Genomic DNA, 24,076 nt, shown 5'->3' on the forward strand with positions numbered 1-24,076 from the left:
AATTACACCCCGCATAGCTACTTTTTCACAATATACAACATTATACAACAATATACAACTTTATACATATGGAGTAAACAATATATCAACCTTATATAAAAGTGTATAATAATGTATAGAGTGTATAATAATGTATAAGAGGTGTTTATATCCAAGAAATTTCAATTGTATACAACAATATGGTAGGGACTTAGTCGCTCAGTTGGTTGACTACCTGAACTTTCACCTTGTTGGTGAGGGTTCGAATCCCCACATTGTAATTCCCTGCCCCATTTCCCCTACCTCCTATGTAATAAAAACAATTTTTTTTTTAAAAAGGAGCAAAAAAAGTATACAACAATATACAATATTTTTTCAATTATAGTGAGACTACAAATATACAATAGACTTTTGAAGTGAGGGTATAAATTGGACCATTTCGGATAATTATTTTCTCTAAATAGTCATAGAGGGTTATTTGCCCTTTATTTAATCTGTTGAGCATCATAAAAAATATATGCTCACTTAAACATTGACATGGTATGGTAGCCAATCAACATGAGTCACAATTGACATTGGACGATGAAACGTGACCTTTCTAGATATATAGGAATGACCCTTTTCTCTCCCTTGAGCCATTTTCTCTTTGTGAGAATCAGTTGATTTGATGATAAGTATAAAAGCTATACCCCATTGTGTTTGATCCATGTTTGGAATATTTTGATTTTGAGTTGGTCATTAATTATGTGAACCAAAGAAAAAGAATATAATCTCCAAAATTCCTTCCTTTTGCTCTTCCTCCTCTTATGTCTAGTGTTCTCTGTACAGTACGGATAGTAATGCGGACACCATTTGGACAACATGTACACGAGATATCTTCTGAGGTTTTCATTTACACATCAAAAACATGGATACTGATAGAAACTAAACGTCCACCAAAACAGATGAGGAAGCAGGTACCTTATCTGTTCCCACACGCTAAAACAGAAGGTAAACAAGACATGATGTTTACGTGAAAAACTTCTTGCTCAAGGGATTAAAAATCACAATCTATCCTGGTAGGATTTTCAGCTTCACTAACTGAGCAACGTCTTTTAGATTACAAGCTTTTTGCAACCAGGGAATTAGCCTACTAATCCCTCCCCTTACAATACCTCTATTGCAAGCACTTGCTTGACTAACTCTAGCCAAGAACCAAACTAATTCAACTACCTCTAGCTGAACTTCAACTCACCATAACTAACTATAGTTACGTGTCAACACAAAAAGCTTACTAAACCAAACACCTACAAAAACCCTTCTTAAAAGAAGTGTAGGTTTACAATATTTAGACCAAAAGATAAAGACGAAAATAACCTAGGACTTAAGACATCTTCAGTATTGGGATGATGGGATCTGGTCCTTCACGTTATTTAGTCTTGATCTTGAGAGCTCTGAGAAGGCAGTGGCGGCTACTCTTTTTAACAATGAGAATAATATGTTTTGAGTGGCTTGGTCAAACCAATGCCAACATGTTGTTTATATAGGTGGCCGAGTGAGGAGCATGTGAGAAGCATGTGACACAGATAGAGGCATTGCATGGTCCGTCTGTCCTGCTGTGGCTCTGTAAGTCGGAACGATCTTGAAAAATACGTTATAGCCATCATGGATAGTACAATGCCAGGAAGCACGATCAAGGACCTGGTCCCTAATTCATATGTCAATCATTAAAACTCATAACTCATCAGATACGAATATCACTAGATTTTGTTTATTGGCAGATGCTACTACAAAGATCTATTACACGGGAAAAGATTGGGATTGGTTTAAAGGAGGTTTTAATTCGAAAGTGCATCCTAAGTTTTTCTCTTCTCATTTTCTCAAAGTAGCAATTATTGATTCCTGAATTATATAATGGCAATAATTGCAAAAACTAGTTACTTATACAATGGTATAAATTCATTTTAACTACTAAAGTTTTATTGTTACTGACTCATTTCATGGTTTTTACGGATTTTTGGTAATTCTAATAATCTAGAATTTGAAATTTAACTTCTACATACTATCTCATATTACAGTAGTAATTATAATTACTAGCTACCCTTGTTAATTGCAGGAAAATTCACTCTATAAAGAATTAAACAAAATAAATGAATTCAGTGTTGTTTTTATTATTTATTAAAATTGATAGTTTCTAATACTAGAAATATCTTTCTGAATTATGACCAGTGATATTTTCCAGAAATAGTAGTCACCTCAATATACTTTTTCAATTCAAATACAAATAGTACATTTTTTTCCCGATTCCAACCAAATATTCAAAAGCCTACTCAAGTCAGTAATAAATTAATTAACACTGATTTGCAGAAGCTCAATTAATAAAAATAAATTGCAACTGATCATCGACTGAATATATAAGTTATTTTCTCCCATCCATATTATATGATATTTTTAGCTTTTATATTTAATCCAAAAAATATACTACTCCATTTAGGAATGATCAAGATATGATTCTTCTTAAATACTGTGCCATTAAAGCCAAATCATTGTCAATTACAAAAGAACTTATGGGGAATAACTTTTCTGATTTCCTTCACCATGTTGTCTAGATTGTGCTGCTTGAGATTCCAGGTAGATAAGCCAAATCATACCTTTATTGGTGTAATGATCCAAAATGCTCTGGATATTTACCAACTTGTTTTTTTACCTTTTTGGGAAAATTTATATAAATTTTTTTCACACCCCACCACCCACCTTTAACCCTTATATATAGCTTCATTCAAGTTCAGATTTCTCATAGCACCTCACCCTGCATATATTTTTCATTAGTCTCTTCTTAACAATTTCCAGAGTTATATTAGGATATACAAGAGAAAACATCTCTTCCGTTCACTCCAAATCATCAAGCAAATTAAGCATTACATTTTGAACTTCTTGAATATGGAAAGAGTGATGAAGTTGGGAGCAGAAAGTCCAGTGGTAATTTTCACCAAGAGTAGCTGTTGCATGTCTCACACCATCGAATCCCTAATTCGTAATTTTGGGGCAAACCCTACAGTTTATGAGCTTGATGAACTTTCCAATGGGATTGAAATGGAGAATGCACTTGTTGAATTAGGGTGTAAGCCCAGTGTGCCAGCAGTGTTCATAGGGAAAGAGTTTGTTGGTGGTTCTAATGAGGTAATGAGCCTTAATTTGAGAGGCAATAAGCTAAAACAATTGCTTATAAGGGCTAATGCAATTTGGGTATAAACTATATTTACCTTCTACATGTGAGTTTAGAAATATAGGTAGCTAGCCGGTTATTGAGTATTTTTGTCAACTGGTAGGTGTTACGTTTCTCTTTTCTCCCGTTAATTTATACTTTCTGTATTTGTAAACTTTTTGAGTAATAATATTAGCATCTTTTTATTATACTAGCTATATTTTGTGCTTGATTTCTTCTCGTTGCTGAGGTTGTCTACACTAAACTTACTACAAATTACATTCAAGAGAGAACCCATTTTGTCTTAATTTTTTAAAGAGATAATGGTCAGATACACCACTCGCGCGTCACTTTTTTGTGAGTTTTCTACCTGAATTATCAGGTGTTTGTATTTTCTATCTGAATTATTACCAACTATTTATCAAAACACACCTAAACTATCAATTGTTTGTGTACTCCTGAACTATCACCAATTATTTGTCAAATACACCTCGACTAGTATCAGATGGTGCTGGAAACTCGCAACAAAGTGATACTTCAAATGTGTTTTTGCCTATTATCTTTTTTTTTTTTAAATTTAAATTTTTCAATTATTAATTATCCGCGTGGAGTGCCATTTGCCGCCATTTTTAAACAAACAAAAATAGAGAATGTACACGCACCATCACATACTAGTTCAGGTGTGTTTTGATAAATAGTTAGCGATAGGAAACGCAAACACCTGATAGTTCAGATAGAAACCCATAAAAAAATGATAATTGAGGTTTGTTTTTTACCATTACCTCTTTTTTAAATTATTCCACCGAAGAATTTGGCATAGACCTCTATCATATGAATAAAAATGCAAAATGTGAACAGATGGAGTGGACATAAAACCGGATCACCTCCTCAAAAAATAGATGAGAATTGGGCATTCCAACCGTTTACAAAATGCTCTCAAAAAGTAGGTGTTATGGTGTGTGATATAATAGTGGTCGGATATCATGAAGGTGGAGAGGACCGCTATCCTTAATACATGAGTTGGCCATACTTGTAACAAAAACTAGCAATAGTGTTAGCCTATGCATTATTACAGTTCACTTTTACGCGGGTGCATAAAAGCAACTAAGAGGTTATCAGTACTCTAATTGAATTTTAGTATTTTAGAGTCGCCACCTAATTTATTTAAGGAAAATTTAAGAGAAAAATCCTTTTTGAACCAGAGTTTCAGATAAGGATTCTGGTGATCCCTTAGGAAAAGTTTTAAGCACCCTAGTATAAAGGATTCTTAGAATACGATTGACCTACAAGCTTCAATGTGTTTATTTGCTAAAAAATGTTTACTTTATTGCTAAAACTGTCATGCTAATCATAAAACTCAAAACTTCGGCAAAAAGTCCCCTCCAAAAGAGGGATTTTGGTTCCAAAAATCCATATAAGTGTTCAACTCACTTTATTACCGGACTAACACACACTCAGAATTTCTCCCAAGTAGAGTCACTACTATTTTAGTCCTAATAAAATGAATTTAGTACTTATAGGTTTTTTTTATTATATATATATAGGAAAGTATGGAGTATATCTCCTATTTTTATACATATATATACATAAAGAAAAATGGAAGTTTTATTAAGTCCAAATTTATTTAATTTGAAGCTCATATCAAGTTAACTCATAATCTAGTGCAAAGTCCATCTTATCTCAAACTTGGACCACATAGAATTCCTCCTGTTTTCAGTCCATAGTATTTCGGGCTTCTCGGCCCAACAGCTCAAAAATCATTTAAGTCCAAATTCAAAAGAGTTCATTTCTGTTTCCAAATAGTGACAAGTCCTCAACTTTCAAAATTCCAGAATTCGCTCAAAGTGTTTGAAGTGGTTTTCATTTAAAAAAAAAAAAAAAAAAAAAACACAACAACAACAACAACAATTCTGCCAAAAACAATCTTTAAGTAGTGTTTTTATTTTTTTCGCGCAATAAGAACTTACAGTTTTAGCAGCTGGGCTTTAAGGCCCAAAACAGTTTAAGCATCCACTATTTTTATTGCCAAGTCCTACAAAGGGGCTGAAGGCCCAAATCAGTTATCACTTAATCATTTTTTGAAATTTTTTTTTTTTAACCTTATTCAATATCGAGCCAGTTTTTAGAAAAATTCATGGGAAAAAAAAAAGAATGGATTAAGTGTCAAATTTCATGCAACTGTTATGTTAACCGAGATTTTTTTTTTTTTGAAAGATTTAGGCGATTTATTAAAATACTAGGCGTTTTCTAAGTTCTACACATGCATAAGGGGTTTCAATATTTTTTCATGTCTTTACAAATACATATACACATGAAAATGAATATAAATAGAGAGTTAGGCTAGTGGGCCTACCTAAGCCTACCATTTGGCTACTTTCACCCATAGCTGGGCCTTCAACCATTTTCATCCATGGTTGGGCTTTCAACATATTAGCTTCCCTTATTTTCCATTGGACTCAATCAAAATGAGGGTTTAAATGCAAGGAATGGCCTGAGTGGCCCAGTAATGATTCACATGAAACACATAAAGGGTAAGGATTAGAAACGTATTCGTGTACCAGGCTAAGAAGACTGATTATACTTATACATATGTACCCATACAATCATATAATTATCCATATAAATTCATACGAACACAAGAACTGGCCCAGAATAAAGAAAACAATTCAAATAGGCCCAATAACTTAAATAAAATAAAACAGACAGAGGGACCCAAATGTAAGCAGAAGCTTAATGTACATCAGAAAAAGGACCCAAAACAATGTGGCCGAGAGAAACAGGCCCAAAGGCATATATATAAGTTGTAAACCTTAACTCAGATGAATAATATATCATATTTATACCAGAATATACAGGTTCTTTTGCATTTAGGGTATATAAGACTGTATATACCTGGTATATTCAAATTTATCTTTGCATGTCAACACAGAAATCCATATTTAAACTTAAAGAAAGAAGACACACTGCCATGTCAAGTAATGAACTATCATTTTATCATTCAAATACATCACACAAGAGACCTTTGGATAGTTCTACACTAGGCATGAGTTCCATTCAAATCACAAAGAGCAAAGATACAAGGTTCAGAGTTCACATGATACTTCCAGGAAGAGTATATACATTGCAAGTCTAGGAGATGCAACAACATACATAGCATTCAAAGGGGAAGGGATTAGGCAGTTTAGTCACTCAAAAGTGGTTACAATTTTCAGAGGTTTACTTAGCATAGGTATGCAATTTTAAGAAGGAACATGCCATATTCTACATGATTTGTTTCCCTTTTATAAACTTTACCCTTTCTTAATACCTCTGAAAGCGAATAACTTTACCCTTTCTTAATACCTCTGAAAGCTCCCAATATAATGAAGAATAGGTTCTACATTATCAAACAAAGCTAACAAGATCGATATTGATATAAAAGGATTGGGTCAAAAGTCAACAAAAAGACAAACCCAAGCCATGGGTTGAAAATAAGAAATTTCTTTCAAAATTGGGTTACCCATACACCAAGGGTTTTATATCGCAAATAACCCTAATTAATCTGACCGCTAATTGTCCGCCAAATCGCCTAATTATCCTCTCTTAAGTCCAGAGAAAAAAAATCCCAAATTCCTCAATCAAATCATAGATTAAATTGCTATTGAATGTAAGGAATCATGGGTAAATACTAAAATTAAGATTAGAAGCTGACCCCCAAGTTGAATCGAGAAGAAATGAAATGAAATATGAAATTAAATGCCCAAATCCCGATTTTGAAATGTTTTAATACTATTCAAGCATTGGCCTTGGCGATCGCGTCCATGGCTCACGTGATTGTGGACTATCCTGTCCTTGCCCTGCGCGAACGCTCACATATGCGTCGCCAACATGGCCCATGCCAAGTCCCTTCCCTTGCGCGAACACGTGCTTTGGCCACATGATGGCGCCCAATGCCTGGACCCCTCTTTGCGAATGCACGTAGGTCCTACGCGACCGCGAGCCCTTGTGTCAACCATCCTGAATAATCGCGGGAGAGGCCCACGCTACCACGAGGCACAAATGACGCTGCACCAACAATTGAAAATCCGGTGTGTTCAATTTAGCATTTGATGTCTGAAACTCACCCGAACCCCATGGGGTATAGAATGAACATGCAAACCACTCGAAAAACACCATACAGACTTTTTGGAATTCTCTAATCATCGACCTCAGATTGTCTAGATAAATATTTGACCGTAGTCAACTCTTATCTTTCAAAATCACTAATTTTTTACTTAAGCATTCGAATCACTTCTGAGCCCCTCGAGACCCGCCCTGATAGGATTCCTAAATGGGAAACTCTAGGGAATCAACAAGAAACTAATTGCAAGAAATTAAGATAGAAAACTAGACACAATTTGGATTGAATTAATGAGCAAACTTGGGAAAGAATCAAATCCTCTAACTAAACTCAACTAAAAAGCACCTAATTTAATTGAAACCCAACAAAGAATTACACAATTTGATTCTACAAAGTGAGTAACTCAATATGAACTTCAAGGACAAAGATTTTTCAGCAACTAAGAAATCACACTTTTAGTCACTAATCACTCAACTAAGATATTTAGATAATCTATCAAACAAACTATAATTCACCAATTTAGGTTTTCATCAAAATTCAAGCTAAAGGATGAAATGAGACTAAGGGTTCTATATATACTTTCTCCTATTACAACAAATGCCCAAAAGTGACCTTTGTAGAAATAACCCAACATGGGCCTTCACACACGCAATTGCACATTTATCCACTTTGTGTAGTGAAAGGTCTTGAGCTCTTTGGGGTTATATCATCCTCCCCTTCTTGGAAAGGATTTCTCTTCAAATCTAAAGGATCACCTACAACACAAGAAGATAGATCACTCACATTGAAAACATTATACTCACTTGATAAATCGATTTTGTAGGCATTGTCATTGATCTTTTCAAGGACTTTGAATGGCCCATCTCCTCTTGGACACAAATTGCCTTTCCTTATTTACGGGAACCTCTCCTTTCGAAAGTGAACCCAAACCAATCATCGGGTTGGAAGTTCACTCTCTTTCGGCCTTTGTTTTGTCTTTTGGCCACACTTGTGTTAATTTTCTCATGTTTTCCTTCACCTTTGCATGGATCTTAACCATTTCGGCCGCCCTTTGCTTTGCATCTAAACTCACAAAAACATCACTAGACAAAAGGGATAAGGTTAAGGGAAACAAAGGATTAAATCCATAACAAACTTCGAACGGAGTCATGCCATTAGAGGAGTGGAGAGACCTATTATAAGCATATTCAATCAAAGGAAAATGGTCCGCCCAAGAAGTTGGTTTTCCTCTAATCACACACCTAAGCATGCTCCCAAGAGTCCTATTCACTACTTCGGTTTGTCCATCGGTTTGAGGGTGGCAAGAAGTAGAGAATATAAGCTTGGAGCCAAGTGTACCCCATAGATATTCCAAAAATGACTAAGGAATTTGGAGTCCCTATCACTAACAATAGTGCGAGGTACCCCCATGAAATTTAAGTACATGAATAACAAACAAAGATGCCACATGAGAGGCATCATCATACTTATAGCATGGTATAAAATGAGGCATTTTTTAGAATCTATCTACCACAACAAATATGCTATCATGCCCCCTTTTGGTTCTTGGAAGACCCAAAACAAAATCCATAGAAATATCTATCCAAAGGCCATTAGGGGTGGGAAGGGGAGTATAAAACCTTGAGGCCAGGTCTTCAAGTTTGCTTGCTTGCACTCCAAACATTGTCCTCAAAGATTTTCCACATAATGCTTCATCTTGGGCCAATAGAATTGTTCATGGAGGATGTCAAGTGTCTTGGCCACTCAAAAGTGTCCCATCATACCTCCACTATGGGATTCTTTCACTAACAAATCTCTCCATGAGCTCATAGGCACACACACTTTGCCATGTTTGAACTAGAACCCATCAACTAGTTGGAATCGGTCAACACTCTTCCCTTGAGTCAACTCTTCACAAATCTCTTTGAAATCGAAATTTTGAGAATAGAATTCCTTGAGGCTTTCAAATCCGATCATTCTAGAAGTCATAGTATTTAGCAAAACATACCTTCCAGATAAAGCATTCACCACCATGTTCTCTTTGCTTCATTTTTAGTTGATCATATAAGAAAACATTTTAATGAACTCCACCCACTTCGCATGCCTCTTGTTTAGCATTGATTGGCCCTTCAAGTGTTTTAAGGACTCATGATCTGACCGGATAACAAACTCATTGTGCCATAGATAGTGTTGCCAATGAGATAACATCCACATAAGTGCATACAACTCCTTGTCATAAGTAGAGTAGTTCAAAGAGACACCCTTTATTTTCTCACTAAAATAAGCCAACAGTTTACCCTCTTGCATCAAAACTCCACCTACGCCTACCCTGGAAGCATCACACTCAATCTCAAACATCTTGTCAAAATTTGGCAATTGCAACAATGGTGAATACCTCAACAAGGACTTCAATTCTTGAAAAGCCTTCTCTTGCTCATCTCCCTAAACAAAAGGTACATCTTTCTTGGTCAATTTGGTTAAGGGAGAGGCAATAGTACTAAACCCCTTCACAAATCGGCTATAGAAACTTGACAACTCATGGAAAGTCCTTACATCGGTGGCATTTTTAGGAGTTGACCAAGTTCTAATGGATTCAACCTTTTCTTCATCAACCTCCACACCATTCATACTCACAACAAAACCCAAGAATACCACTTTATCAACAAAAAATGAACACTTCTTGAGATTAGCAAACAATGTTTAACGCAATAAAACATCAAACACTTACCTCAGATGGCTCACATGTCCGTCAATGGATTTTCTATACACAAGAATGTCATCGAAATAAACCATAAAGAATTTATTGATAAAGGGTTTCAAGACATGGTTTATCAACCTCATGAAAGTACTAGGTGCATTAGTTAGGCCGAATGGCATGACAAGACACTCATAGAGGCCAAACTTAGTTTGGAAGAGTCATTTTCCACTCATCACCGAGGTTCATTCTAATTTGGTGATAGCCACTTCTAAGATCAACCTTCGAAAACACACTTGAGGCACATAGCTCAACTAACATGTCATCAAGTCTAGGGATGGGATGTCGATACTTTATCGTTATTTTGTTGACGGCTCTATAATCTACACACATCCTCCAAATGTAATCTTTCTTTGGAACTAGAATCACCAGAACGACGCATGGACTAAGACTTTCTTTGACAAGGCCCTTCTCAAGGAGCTCTTCAACTTGCCTTTGCAACTTCTTGGTTTCCTCCATATTGCTCCGATAAGCCGGTTTGTTAGGAGTTTGGGAACCGAGCATAAAATCAATTTGGTGGTCAATGCCCCTCAAGGGAGAAACCCTTTGGGCATCTCCTCCAGAAATAGCTCATTATATTCCTGCAAAAGAGAAGTCACACTACTACTAGGCAAAGTGCTAGTAATTTGGTTAGTATGCAATAGAAGATCCTTGTTGACAAGGAACACCATGAACTGTTTCTCATCAACTCCCTTCAAACAATTACTTAGTTTGGCAACCATACACATCTTGCCTTTCTCTTGAATTAAACCTTCTTCTCCTTGAGCAACCAAGGTCTCCTTCTCACTTACCTCCGTTTCCTCCCTTTGAACCCTCTCACAGAGTTCATTCATGATTCTATAGTCTTCACTCACTTGATAGGGGATTAATGGGGCAAGGGTGTATTTCTTACCATCCAACACAAATGAGTATTTGATGGATCTTCCACTATGTTGAGCATTCCTATCAAATTGCCAAGGTCTACCAAGCAACAAATGACAAGCATGCATTGGTACAACATCACACAAATCTCATCATGATATTTACCAATGCTACATTTGATAACGGTTTGCTTAGTTACCCTCACTTCACTACAATCGTTGAACCATTAGAGCTTGTAGGCGCTAGGGTGCTTCCTTGTAGGAAATTTCATATGTTCGACCAGCATCTTACTCACCTCATTGGTGCAATTCCCACCATCAATAATCAACGAACAGACTTTATCTCCAATCTTGCACCTACCACGGAACAAGTTCTCCCTTTGATCAAGCTCTTCCCTCACAATTGCACCCATGGCTCGACATACGACAATAGCAAAGTCTACTCTCTCCTTTATCCTTTTTTCTCATCACTCTCAAAATCTTTCTCATGCTCACTTTTTCCTCCCTCATAACTCTTATCAACTCCACCCTCCTCTTCCTCATCGGTGTGGTACCCATCACGTAGGACCACAATTGACATCTATTCAGGAATTCAGTTGCTATATGCCCTCTAACTTGACACTTGAAGCATTGGATGGTAGAAGGACGAGGAAAGATAGTTTTAGCATTATTACCTCATTTTCCCTTGTTGTCCACCTTGGCTTTGTAGTCGTCTTTGTATTGAGGAGCTTGAGTAGTGGCCTTGGGCTTTTCCCATGTAGATGAAGATTTCTAATTATTTTTATTCTTACTCCATAACGAAGATGAAGTAACATTTGCTTTGTACGACTTTTCTTCCTTCAAGTCGGCTTCAACCTTGGAAGCATCATGAAAAGCTTCCTCTAGACTCCTATAAGTTTGTAGCCTTATGGGTTTGGAGATCTCATGATTCAAGTTAGCCAAAAATATTATTAGAGTGTAGTTCACATACTCCTCGAACTTAGATTTCATCCTCAAGTTCTCAAACTTCAACGCTCTTGTTGCCTTGTTTCAACATGTATACCTTCTTTAGCACTCTTTGGTAGTAGCCCGGAGGTACATACCTCTCTTCCATGAGCTCAACCAATTCATAACATGTAGGGACATCATATACGTGCTGTTGAGTCCTAGCTCTCTTTTTGGATTCCCACTAAGTGGATGCATACCCCTCAAATTGAGTGAGGGCATATTTAGCCCTCAAAGCATCCGAAATGTTATTGGTGAGGAAGATCCTCTCGCTTCGCAACTTCCATTATAGGAACTCTTCTAGGTCACTACGACCTTTGAATGGTGGAAGACTCACCTTAATGGAGTTCAAATTTCGCTCTTGATCACCACGGTCCTCATAACCGTGCCATCTATCATGAACTTGGGGTCTACCGTACCCTCCTTGCCTTCCTCTATTGTTATTAGCAACAAATCCATGTCTTTCTCCATATCTTGGTTCATCCCACCACCTATTTTTTGCCATCTCCTCAACTTTTTCATCATAAAGAGGGTTTTGAAAAGGGCCTTATGGTGGTTGGGGAACGTTTTGTGGGGTTCTTTGCAGTATTGGCTCATCGTGGGGTGTCCGGTATATTTGGGGGTAATTTTGGGGGTTGGTGTTTTGGAAGGTAGGTGATTGGGGTTGTGGAGTCTTTTCTGTAGGTGAAGTGGTGGTGTTGGGAATGCGTAACACATGTTCTTGCCGGGGTGTAATGGTTGGAGTTGTTTGCGGATTCTTACTTGTATCTCCTTCAACTTGAGAGTAGGGAGTGCCCAATCTACTTGGGTTCTCAACGTGCGCCACCTTAGCCTCCAAACTCCCTAATCTATCCTTCATCCCTCCTATTTTCGTTGTCAATTCTGCCAATTGCCGAAGGATCATGGCCATAGAATTCACAAGGTACATCGGATCCTCCGTCCCTTGGAACTGTTCCCCGTGATTGCTTTGATTAGAAATTAGTACCTGCAAAACTAGAAAACGATGTTAGTAGTAAAGTTGCTCACGTCACTAGTATTTGAACTCACTACGTACCTGACTTCAGTGCTCTTTCGAAGTTGGTAAAGAAGCGTTCGTCTAATCAATTCACAAGGTTACTAAGCCTAAGTGAAGGAATAGATTCTTGTATAATGAATGACGGGCGACTCGATAAAGCTAACGGACTTGAGCCAAAGAAGTTTCAACGATGTTAAACGATAAAAGCTTGAATGAAATGGCACGAAAGAAAATTATGGACTCAAGAACTAGTTAACAATCAAGTAAGGACGATTACGAGTTGCTAAGTAGTTTAGAAAATTAAAGAAGTGGGATGGAAGTGAAAGAAATTGAACTCAAACGAAGGTTTGTGTACCGTGAATATACAGTTAGCAAGGAGAATTATAAGGACTGTTTCTTGAAAGATGGAACGTATGTTGGGGCCGTATATTGGTCACAGTAAGCTCGTATTTTTGATGCCAAATCTGCGGTTGACACCATTTGCACAACATATACATGTACAAAAATATTCGATCTTCTCTTAAAGCTTTCTTTTGCCCACATGGATTAATGCGAATATGTTTTCCTCAGTTGGATATACTAATTTTTGTTTATCGGAAGTCGCGATTACAATGATCTATTTACGAGGGAGAAGACTGGGATTGGTTCAAGGAGGGTGTAATTTATTTCATCCTAACTAATTTTTATCATTTATTTTCCCTAAGGAGCATTACTGAATGCTTAGTGATTATAATGGGAGATTCTTTAATAGTTATTCATAATTACCTAGACAATAGTATAAATTCCATTTAGCTACTAAACTTGAGATATTTAATTATTTTTGTGGCAATCTCTCCGAATTACAGAGAAATATGTATATATATTATGTATCTTTTTTTCTATTTTAATTATTAGACCTCTTATATGAGCTATCCACTGAAGACATCGTACTATTTTTGTTTGTCATTGTGTAATTTTCTTAGGTGTCACATATACCCCCTTAGGGACCCACCATCCTTGCAGAGGTTTTCCTTTCATCATCATAAAGATGTAATATTCACCTAAACTTAGTTGAGCGTTGAAATTTCCCCACCATAACCCATGGTTGCACAATGAGTAGCTTTGATATTTACAATGGCTCAATCCATTAATAATATCGTTTATTTTTTACCTTGGCTTGCACGACTTTAAACATGTCACTAGGTGGCTACGCTCTAAGACTTGTTTATTTATATACCCGATATATCTCTCCTTATTTTACATTGGATCCCATCACCGTACGTCAAACAAAAACAATTCATATTTATTTTACGAATATATATATTAGGAAGAATATACGAAACTGAAAAGCAAAGAGATATTTTTTGTCAAATAATAGTATATTGAAGAATAACTTTTCCATCTTGAGGACCATGTTGTCTAGATCGTGCTGCTTAAGATTCCAGGTAGATAAGCCAAATCATACCTTTATTGGTGTAATTATCCAAAATGCTCTGGATATTTGTGCGTATAAACTTTTTCCACAATCCACACCAACCTTTAATCACTTATATATAGCTTCATACAAGTTCAGATTTATCACGACATCTCAGCCTTCAATATATTTTTTATCAGTCTCTTCTTCAAAATTTCCACAGTTACATTAGGATATACAGAAACGTATATTCCTTTCACTCCAAGTCATCGAGAAAACACTAATAAAGCCTATTATATTCACTTTCTTTAACTTTTTGAATATGGACAAAGTGATGAAGTTGGGAACAGAAAGTCCAATGGTAATCTTCACCAAAAGCAATTGTTGCATGTCACACCATCGAAACCCTAATTCGTAGTTTTGACGCAAATCCTAGAGTTTATGAGCTTGATGAACTTCCAAATGGGATGGAAATGGAGAAAGCTTTGGTTGAATTGGGATGTAAGCCCAGTGTTCCAACAGTGTTCATAGGGAAAGAATTTGTTGGTGGTTCCAATCAGATAATGAGCCTTAATTTGAGGGGCAATAAGCTCAAACAATTGCTTATAAGGGCTAATGCAATTTGGGTATAATACTATATTTACCTTTTACATGTGAGTTTAGAAATATAGATAGCTAGCCAGCTTTATGTTTTTGGACCTTTACTTTTGATTAATTAATAAAGGCTTAAATAACTAAAACGCCCCTGAACTTGACACGTTTTGCAACTTTAGTCCCCAAACTATTGATGGACTTCAAGACACCCCTAAACTCGGCTAAATGGGTTTTATTACACCCCAGGCTCATGACCGGAGTGAGTGTATTCACTCGCGGGTCCAGGTTGTAAAATAAGGCTTATGTGGCCTCCATGTGTAAAATATTAATGTCACATGGCATTTTCATCCTTTGTGTCCTCCACATAAATAAATTGTTTTGAAAAAAAATGTAAAACTGATTTTTTTTATAAAAAATCTGGAACAATGAAATATTTATTTTAAATCTGGAATATTTGATTAAAAAAAAAAAACTGAAAAACTACAGTTTTAATTAAAATATCTGTAAAAAATGTATTTTTTTTTTATTTTTTTTTTTTATAAAAAATGAAAACTTGATATTTTTTTAAAAGTGTCCTAAAAAATCCAGATTTTCATGATTCTTTTAAGACACTTCTTTAAAAAAGAACTGGAAAAACTGATTTTTTTTTAAAATGTAGAAAACCCATTTTTTTTAAAAAAAATAATCCCTGAAAATTAGATTAGTTTTTAAATCTAGAAAAAAATTATCAGTTTTCCACTTTATTCTTAAAAAAATCAGTATCCTGATTTTAAAAAAGTCGGGTTTTTAACCAAAAATTCAATTTTTCGGATTATTTTTTAGAAAAATGAGTTTATTTAGTTTTCCAGATTGTTAAAAAGTCCAAGTTTTTAAATTAAAAAAAATATAAATTTCCCCCTTTTTAAAAAAAAAAAAAATAACGGGTCTCTCAGTTTTCAAGATTTAAGAAGTTCCAGATTTTTTAATAAAAAATTCAGTCCAGATTTATTTTTAAAAAAAATGGGTTTTCCACATTTAAAAAAAAAAAATTAGTTTTTTCTGATTTTAAAAATTTATACTTTTTTTAATGAATTTTCCAAAATTGATTTTTCTCTTTTTTTAAAAAAAAAAAAAAAGCCGACGTGGTACACAGCTCACGCTTTGTTGGCGTGTGACTACACTTCTTGTGCCACGTGGCGGCTCGGGGATGAATTAAAACCTATTTTGCCAAGTTTAGGGGTGTCTTGAAGTGCGGCAATACTTTGGGGACTAAAGTTGCAATTCGTGCCAAGTTTGGGGGCGTTTTAGTCACTTAAGCCATTAATAAAATAACCAGCCTGGGCGAATTAAATTAAAAATAAAAATAAAAAAATAGATAGCTAGCCAGTTTTTGGTTATTTTTAACCAACTGGTAGTTTTTGTTATTCTCGTTTCTCCCATTAATTATACTTTCTGTATTTATAAACTGATTTTGATTAATAATATTAGCATCTTTTTGTTATACTAACTATATTTTGTGCTTGGTTTCTTCTTGTGTACTGAGGTTCTATACACTAAAATGACTACAAATTACATGCAAGTAATGAATACATTATGTTTTTATTTTTTAATTAATTCGCCTTGGTGGTGGATGGGAGTATGACATAGACCTCTACCATATCAATAAAAATGTAAAATGTGAAAATATGAATAAGGGGACATAAAATCGAACCTCCTCAAAGTAGATGAGAATTGGGGAATTCAAACTCTTTACAATTTGCTCTCAAGAAGTAGATGTTGTGGAGTGATACATGGTGGTTTTATTAAAGAAAGGGTGATTAGGGAAAATGTATTACTTGCTCAAGAAATTATGCATGCCATGAGAATGCCTAATAAAGATGATAATGTCTTAAATAAATTAGACATGAATAAGACGTATGGTAGGCTATATCATGACATTTTTTATGTAAGGTAATGAGAAGAATGCGATTCTAGGAACAATGGATTTATATTGTGTGGTAAGCTTATATTCAATATGAATACGTGGTATACTGTTATTATAAATGGTAAAAGACATTATTATTTTTAAATTTCAAAGAGGAGTGAAACATGGAGACCGTTTTAACTCGAATGCTTGGCATTTTCTATGATAGTCCAAGGTTCATTGAATTTAATATGTAGCTAAAAGGATTAAGGATTAATCACCATTCAATTTAGCATATGCTGATGATATTTTTATTTTTTATGCATGGAACACATCCATTACAATTGATAATGGAGATCCCCCGTAAATATGAAAAGGAATTCCGGACAACGTAACTAATTGGTTAACAAAAAAAAAATGCTTCTTCCTTATGGAAAAGGATACTTCAATTAAAAAAAAAAAAAACGAAATATTGTGGTAAAGAATCAAAACTTCCAGGAAAGTGAATTCCCAATCAAATATTTGGGATGCCCACCATTTTATGGGAGGAAAAAACTCATTTTTTCACTGACATGGCTACAAAGATTATCCAGAAGGCAGGATCATGGCACAGTAAACTTGTTTCTACAGGTGGTAAGTAATCTCTCAATAAACATGTCTCGAATACAATGCCTTCACACCTCGTGTCCATTTATGCCGATCACCTTTAAGGGTAGCAGTAATTTAGCAGAAGCTAGAGCTGCCATACATCGAATGCAATTGTGCCTCTCTAATGGTTTTCAAAACATCATTTTGGAAAGTTATTCTCTCATCATAATCAATACGCTAGAAGGAAAAATCAACATAGCTTGACAGTTACAAGACTATCAATACAATAAAAGAGATGCTCTCTCAGGCAAATTACATTGCTCAACATTGGTAAGAAGAAACAAATCAAGTCGTGGTTTGCTTTGGCCAAATGGAGTACGAATGGATATATATGAAGAAATATTTTATGATCTCAAGGACCTTCCTAAAGATGTAGTATGGGCATAGATTTTGGACAAAGATAACATGGCATCCATCAGACTCAAACAGAGGAAGAACATATATATTAAACGTTTCTAAGTTTTTGCGAGCTTAACCTTTTTGTATTTGGGAGTTTATTTCTCTGTACTTGATAGCTCTTAGTTGTAAATGCTCTCTGAGGTTTAGTTTTACTCTAACCTCAAGTCTTTGTACCTTTCTTTGTTAACGAAATAAAAGGTCCACCCCCTCTTTAAGGCGTAAATTATATAGAAGAAAAAAGTCAAACAGTCAAATTATAGATATCAATTGTGAAGTTAAGCATATATTCAAGCCAATTCCTATTCAAAAGCGAAAAGAAATAAAAGGAATTTTTTTTCGTTGTTGGTTTACGAGTGCTATTGGGATTTAGATCCTTTATCACCTAGTAGTATAAATACATGCTAGCCAGGGTTTATTAAGTGTAACAGAAAGAAGAACCTAAGAGTAGTCCATCTTGTAACTTACTTTTTCCCTTGATAATAATAAAAGTGCCTACCGTTCTCCGTGGACTAGGATCACATCGATCCGAACCACGTTAATTCTTTGTGTTTTTATCTTTTCTGTGCTAACAATTGGTAGCAAAAGCCTACAAGTCGTGAGATCTAGGAGATGAGGAGACTATGGCATCTATGAAGTTTGAGGCAGCGAATTTTGATGGGCAAAGTAATAACTTCAACTTCTGGAAGATCAAGATCATGGCGTTGTTACGGAGAGAAGGATCAGTCTATGCTTTGGACGACTCATATCCTGCAAATATGAAAGAGGCCGAGAAGTAGAAGATTGAGATGGATGTGTTTATTGCAATTCAATTATCCTTATCAGACAGCGTGTTATGTGAAGTCAGTACCAAAAAACGGCTGCTAGTTTGTGGACGAAACTTAAAGATCTCTACCAGAAGAAATCAGCAACAACTACAATGTTGTTAAGGCAGCGTTTGCACACATTCAAGATAAAAACATGTACAACTTTACAGGATCATCTTGATGCTTTTAATAAATTGGCTATGGATCTTACTCATCGTATTAAAGTGGGAGATGAAGAATTAGCATGCACTCTACTATTTGCATTATCACCGGTATACAAAGACGTAGTTAATTTAATGATTTACAGCAAGGAGGTGGTCACGTTACAGATGGTAAGACATGCATTGAATTCGGATGAATTAAGAAACCATATCAACAATGGTGAAAAAGAGGACCATGGTGAGGGTGTGACGGTTAGAGGTCGTTTGAGCCAAGGAGGGAGAGGCAAATCAGTAGCTAGGTCAAAGTTTAGGAAAAGGGTGAGTAGGAAGGATGATGAATGTTAGGGTTATCATCAAAAGGGTCACTTTGAGAGGGATTGCCCGAATAAAAAGACTGATAAAATAACAGCCAATGCATTTACGGTTCAGGTAGCTCAGACATCTGGAGAAGATTATGTGCTAACTGCTTCAACAGATGACATTCAGACACACAAGTAAATTTTAGATTTAGCTAGTACCTTTCACATGTGCTTCAGAAAAGATTGGTTTACTAGCTACGAGCAGATGAGTGGGACTGTACTTATGGGGAGCGATGCAGTATGTGAAATAGCAGGCATTGGTTCAGCCCGTATACGGCGTCATGATGGCATCATACGAACATTGTCTACTGTTCGACATGTTCCCGATCTAAAAAAGAATATGATCTCTCTTGGTACTCTTGATAAGCTCGGATATAAGCATGCGGGTGCAGGTGGAATATGAAAGGTGACCAAGGGTTCTCTGGTCATGTTAAAGGCCAAACTGGAGGGTGGTCTTTATGTACTTATGGGCAGCACCATTCTAGGTACTGCAAATGCTGCAACCTCACAGTTATCAGATGATGACAAGGCTAAGATGTGGCATATGAGATTAGGTCACATGAGCGAGAGGGGGTTGGCAATTTTGAGCAACTAAAACCTTTTAAAAGGTGAGAAGATTAGTACACTTGATTTTTGTGAGCATTGTGTCCTTGGAAAGTAGAAACGGGTCAGCTTTAGCACGGGCAAGCATAAAATCAAAGGGGTACTTGACTACATTTATTCAGATTTATGGGGTGCATTTCAGGTTCCATCCAAGGGTGGAAAGAGATATCTTCTTACTTTCATTGATGATTTTTCACGCAAGGTTTGGGTATATTTCTTAAAGGCTAAAAGTGATGTCTTTGAGAATTTCAAAAACTGGAAGACATTAATTGAAAATCAGTGTGGTAGAAAGATTAAGTGTCTTCGAACAGATAATGGCTTGGAGTTTTGCAATAAAGAGTTTAACAATTTCTGCAAGATTCATGGTGTATTGAGACATAGAACTGTTAGGCATACACCATAACAGAATGGAGTAGCTGAAAGGATGAAACACATTCTTCTTAAGAAAACACGATGTATGCTCTCTAATGCCAAGGTGCCTAAGGAGTTCTGGCGGGGGGGGGGGTGGAAGTAGTAAATACTGCTTGTTATGTTGTTAATCGTTCTCCAGCATCGGCGATTGACTTCAAAACTCCAAATGAGGTATGGTAAGGTAAACCGTCAGATTACTCGTACTTAAGAATTTTTAGATGTCTCGCATATTATCATGTAAGTGATGGAAAACTAGAACCTAAAGCTCGCAAAGGTTTATTTATGGGATATGCTAAAGGGGTAAAAGCTATACAGAAGCTACTATGTGTGGTGAAGATGATCAATGGTGTTTAGCCATGACCGAAAAGATGAAGTCTCTGCACAATCAGCTTGATGTCAAGACTGCATTCTTACATGGTGAACTTGAAGAGGTGATCTTCATGAATCAGCCTGAGGGTTTCCTGATTGAAGGAAAAGAAGACCAGGTTTATCAATTGAAGACATCTTTGTATGGTTTGAAACTGTCCCCACGATAGTGGTACAAGAGATTTGATGCGATCATGATTACTAAAGGTTTCTTGAGAAGTGCATTTGATAGCTGCGTGTATCACATTGCGGTGTCTGGTACTCAAATATTTATTTACTGTTATATGTTGATGATATGATTATTGTTGCTAATAGTATGACAGAGATAAATGATTTGAAGAAACTTCTAAGTAAGGAGTTTGGCATGAAAGATTTAGGTGAAGCTAAGAAAATCCTTGGAAGTGAGGTACATCTTTCACAGAAGAAGTATACTGAGAAGGTACTTCAGAGGTTTGGCATGGATAAATGTAAACCCGTTACTTTACCGTTAGCACAACATTTTAGACTTTCTTCTTTGATGGCACCACAATCAAAGGAAGAGGTGGAGTACATGTCAAAAATTCCTTATTCTAGTGCAGTTGGTAGCATTATGTATGCTATGGTTTGCACTCAGCCTGATATTGCTCAAGCAGTAAGTGTGGTAAGTCGATTCATGTCTAATCTGGGTAAGACATATTGGGAAGCAATTAAGTGGATATTGAGATATCTTAAAGGTTCTTCGAATGTTGGTCTAACTTTTTGTAGGATGAGAAATGAAGGCTTCTCAACCCTTGGTTATGTGGATTCTGATTTTGCAGGTGATCTTGATAGAAGGAGATCAACAATGGGCTATATCTTTACTCTTGTAAGTAGTGCCATAAGTTGGAAGGCAACTCTCTATAGTTGCTTTGTCCACAACAAAAGCTGAATATATGACAGCAGCGAAAGAAGTAAAGGAGGCTATACGGTTGAAAGGTTTGGTGTCAGAATTGAGTAGGGTTAAACATGAACCAACTCTAAAATATGATAGCCAGAGTGCTATTCACTTGATAAAAAATCAAAGATTTCATGTGATGTGTTGAACAACGCACAATTAAGGTCTTGAAGGTTGACACAAAGGACAACACAGCGGATATGTTGACCAAGGTGGTTCCTCTTGTCAAGTTTAGTCATTGTATGAATTTGGCAGGAGTTTGATCAACTAATACATTAGGATGGAGAACGGCAGGGCAAAGTAGAGCTACTAGTATGTACAAGGTTTTGGTTACTGTCTCTTATTTCCCACATGGAGTTAGCTCACGTAGGCTTAGAGACATTGGACTGAATGACGTTTGATACGCCCAAATTACACCTTTAAAAATAGGAGTAAGCGATCATTGTCAAATATAGAACCCAACAAGGTTGGGGTCGAATCCCACAGAGAATACAATGAAGAAATATACTTGCTAAGTGTAACGCTCAACTATTAGTCTATTTTTCTAGGGATGGGGGGTATAATGATAATGTTTGGTTTACTGTTTGTCATACTACTTGATTAGGAAGATTATGTTTGGATTAACAATTATGTAAAAACACTAAGGTTGAGGTCCCAAAGGAAAGTAATGAAAATGGGTAGCAATCCAACTCCGATATATGTCTAGATGTATTTAAATATGGGCTACGTAGATTTATCAAAAGTCTCTCGATCAAATCGATAAATATCATTACTAAGCTTTCTCAAGCCTTAGAATGTAGAAAATGTGAACACCCATTTTATTTCAAGTTGGCTTTCCTATCCTAGCTCAAGCTATTAGATGGGGTTTAAAGCCCCAAATCCTTGCTATCTACTTTTTTCCTAAATTTTACTTTCTTTCTCAAGCAAAGGAAACGTGACTAGGCACAAATAATGTTGTACACCATTAAATGTCATTAACGCTAGAAGATTAAATAGAAAAACATATTTAACATACAAATGGAGTTTGAATGCAAAAACCCAATCACATAACTAACACATTTGATCTCATAACCTTAGCTAATAGTATTAGCTACTCATTTCCATTAAATAAAAGAAAAATATAAAGAAGATATTCATAAAGCTTACAATGGTTTAATGTAGAAGATGATAAAAAGAGTGTAAGATTCTTCACTACCCAACGAGGTTTGCCTTTAATGCTAATGGACAACAAAAAGTAAAAGTGGAGAATATTCAATGTCCTACACGAAGCACTAGGTAAAAGTATTTATAGGGAAGGATAACAAAACGACTTACATGAGCAATTGCGGACAAGAGAATGCGGTCGCATATCGAGTATGCGACCGTATTTGCCTCGCATTTTATGCGTTCTGATCTTCTTCCTGGCTCGAGAATACGGCTGCATCCTAAATATGCGATGCCGCATTCGCTCCGCAAGTTGGCCCTCTCTCGAGTTCACTGGTTGCCAAACGGTGAGAGTATGCGCGCATAATGAGAATGTGGTGCCGCATAATGATCGCATCTTAATGGTTTTGGCACCTTCAATGATCTGAGTTTGCGGTGGACTTTGCGACCGCATATCGTAGATACGGTGTCACATTCCCTCCCCATTTGATGCTTTTTTTTTTGCTCTTTTTCTGCCATGTTGTTCACCTTAGGCCCTCGGATTTATACAACCTGAAAACGCACGAAAACACTATGAAAACACGAACAATTACTTGAAAAAACTACTCAAAAGTATAAGTAGTGGATGTAAAAAGTCCTAAAATCCACGACTTATCAACGTTCATATGGAAGTTCGAAATTCATCTCAAGGTGGAGATTGTGAAGTTGAGAAGATATTCAAGTCAATTCCTACTCAAAAGAGGAAAGAAATAAAAGGAATATTTTTCTTTGTTGGTTTTCGAGTGTTATTGGGATTTAGATCCTTTCTAGGAAGGACTTAGACCTAATTGTATAAATACATGCTAGATAGGGTTTATTAAGTGTAACAGAAAGAAGTACCTAAGAGTATTCCATCTTGTAACTTACTTTCTCCCCTGATAATAATAAAAGTGTCTGCCGTTCTCCGTGAACTAGGATCACATCAATCCGAACCACGTTAATTACTGTGTTTTTATTGTTTCCGCGCTAACATATATTATCCTAATCCAAAAAGAAAACACGTATCCAAAGAAAACATTGGAGACTCTCCTACTTTATTGACGCCGCAAGAACCAACACATAGGTCAAATTCTCTTGAGATATTCAAAATACAATCCACGTGTGTGATCAAAAGAAACTCAAAAGGTTATTGTTATTCGTAGCATAAACTGATATCTCTGAGAAAATTGGCTCAATGTAGAGAAAAAGGTCAGCAATAAATTTTATCTGTCGCAAAGAGGGATCGTCGTTTTGTAGTTACCTTCTTTGTACACATCCGATCCGAGGACAGATGTAAATCTTTTGTAATTATATTGTATCTTATTCAGTTTTCAATCAGAAAAAAAAAAAAAAACGTCGAAAAAAGAATAAAAAAAATTTCCCAAACAAAAAGAAACCGGGAAAACCCAAAAAAAAAGAACAAAGCCAAAATTATGTAAAAACAAAAACGACCCCCCGAATGCCGGGGGCCCTTGGAAATTATTCCCCCAAAGTCCCCCGGGGGTTGGGAAACTTTCCTGTGAAAGAA

General features: G+C 36.1%; 1 protein-coding gene and 1 pseudogene across 1 annotated transcript; both read left to right on the forward strand.

The window, feature by feature from the left end:
• The first annotated feature begins 2,560 nt into the window (after positions 1-2,560).
• LOC132060690 (monothiol glutaredoxin-S1-like) lies at positions 2,561-3,383 on the forward strand. The gene has a single exon (XM_059453659.1). It carries the CDS (start codon positions 2,899-2,901, stop codon positions 3,208-3,210), a length of 312 nt encoding a protein of 103 aa, XP_059309642.1. The 5' UTR covers positions 2,561-2,898; the 3' UTR covers positions 3,211-3,383.
• Positions 3,384-14,442: 11,059 nt separating this feature from the next.
• LOC132060691 (monothiol glutaredoxin-S1-like) lies at positions 14,443-14,965 on the forward strand (annotated as a pseudogene).
• The last annotated feature ends 9,111 nt before the right edge of the window (positions 14,966-24,076 follow it).

Source organism: Lycium ferocissimum, chromosome 6, assembly GCF_029784015.1.
Source record: "Lycium ferocissimum isolate CSIRO_LF1 chromosome 6, AGI_CSIRO_Lferr_CH_V1, whole genome shotgun sequence".
Classification (NCBI taxonomy): Eukaryota; Viridiplantae; Streptophyta; class Magnoliopsida; order Solanales; family Solanaceae; genus Lycium; species Lycium ferocissimum.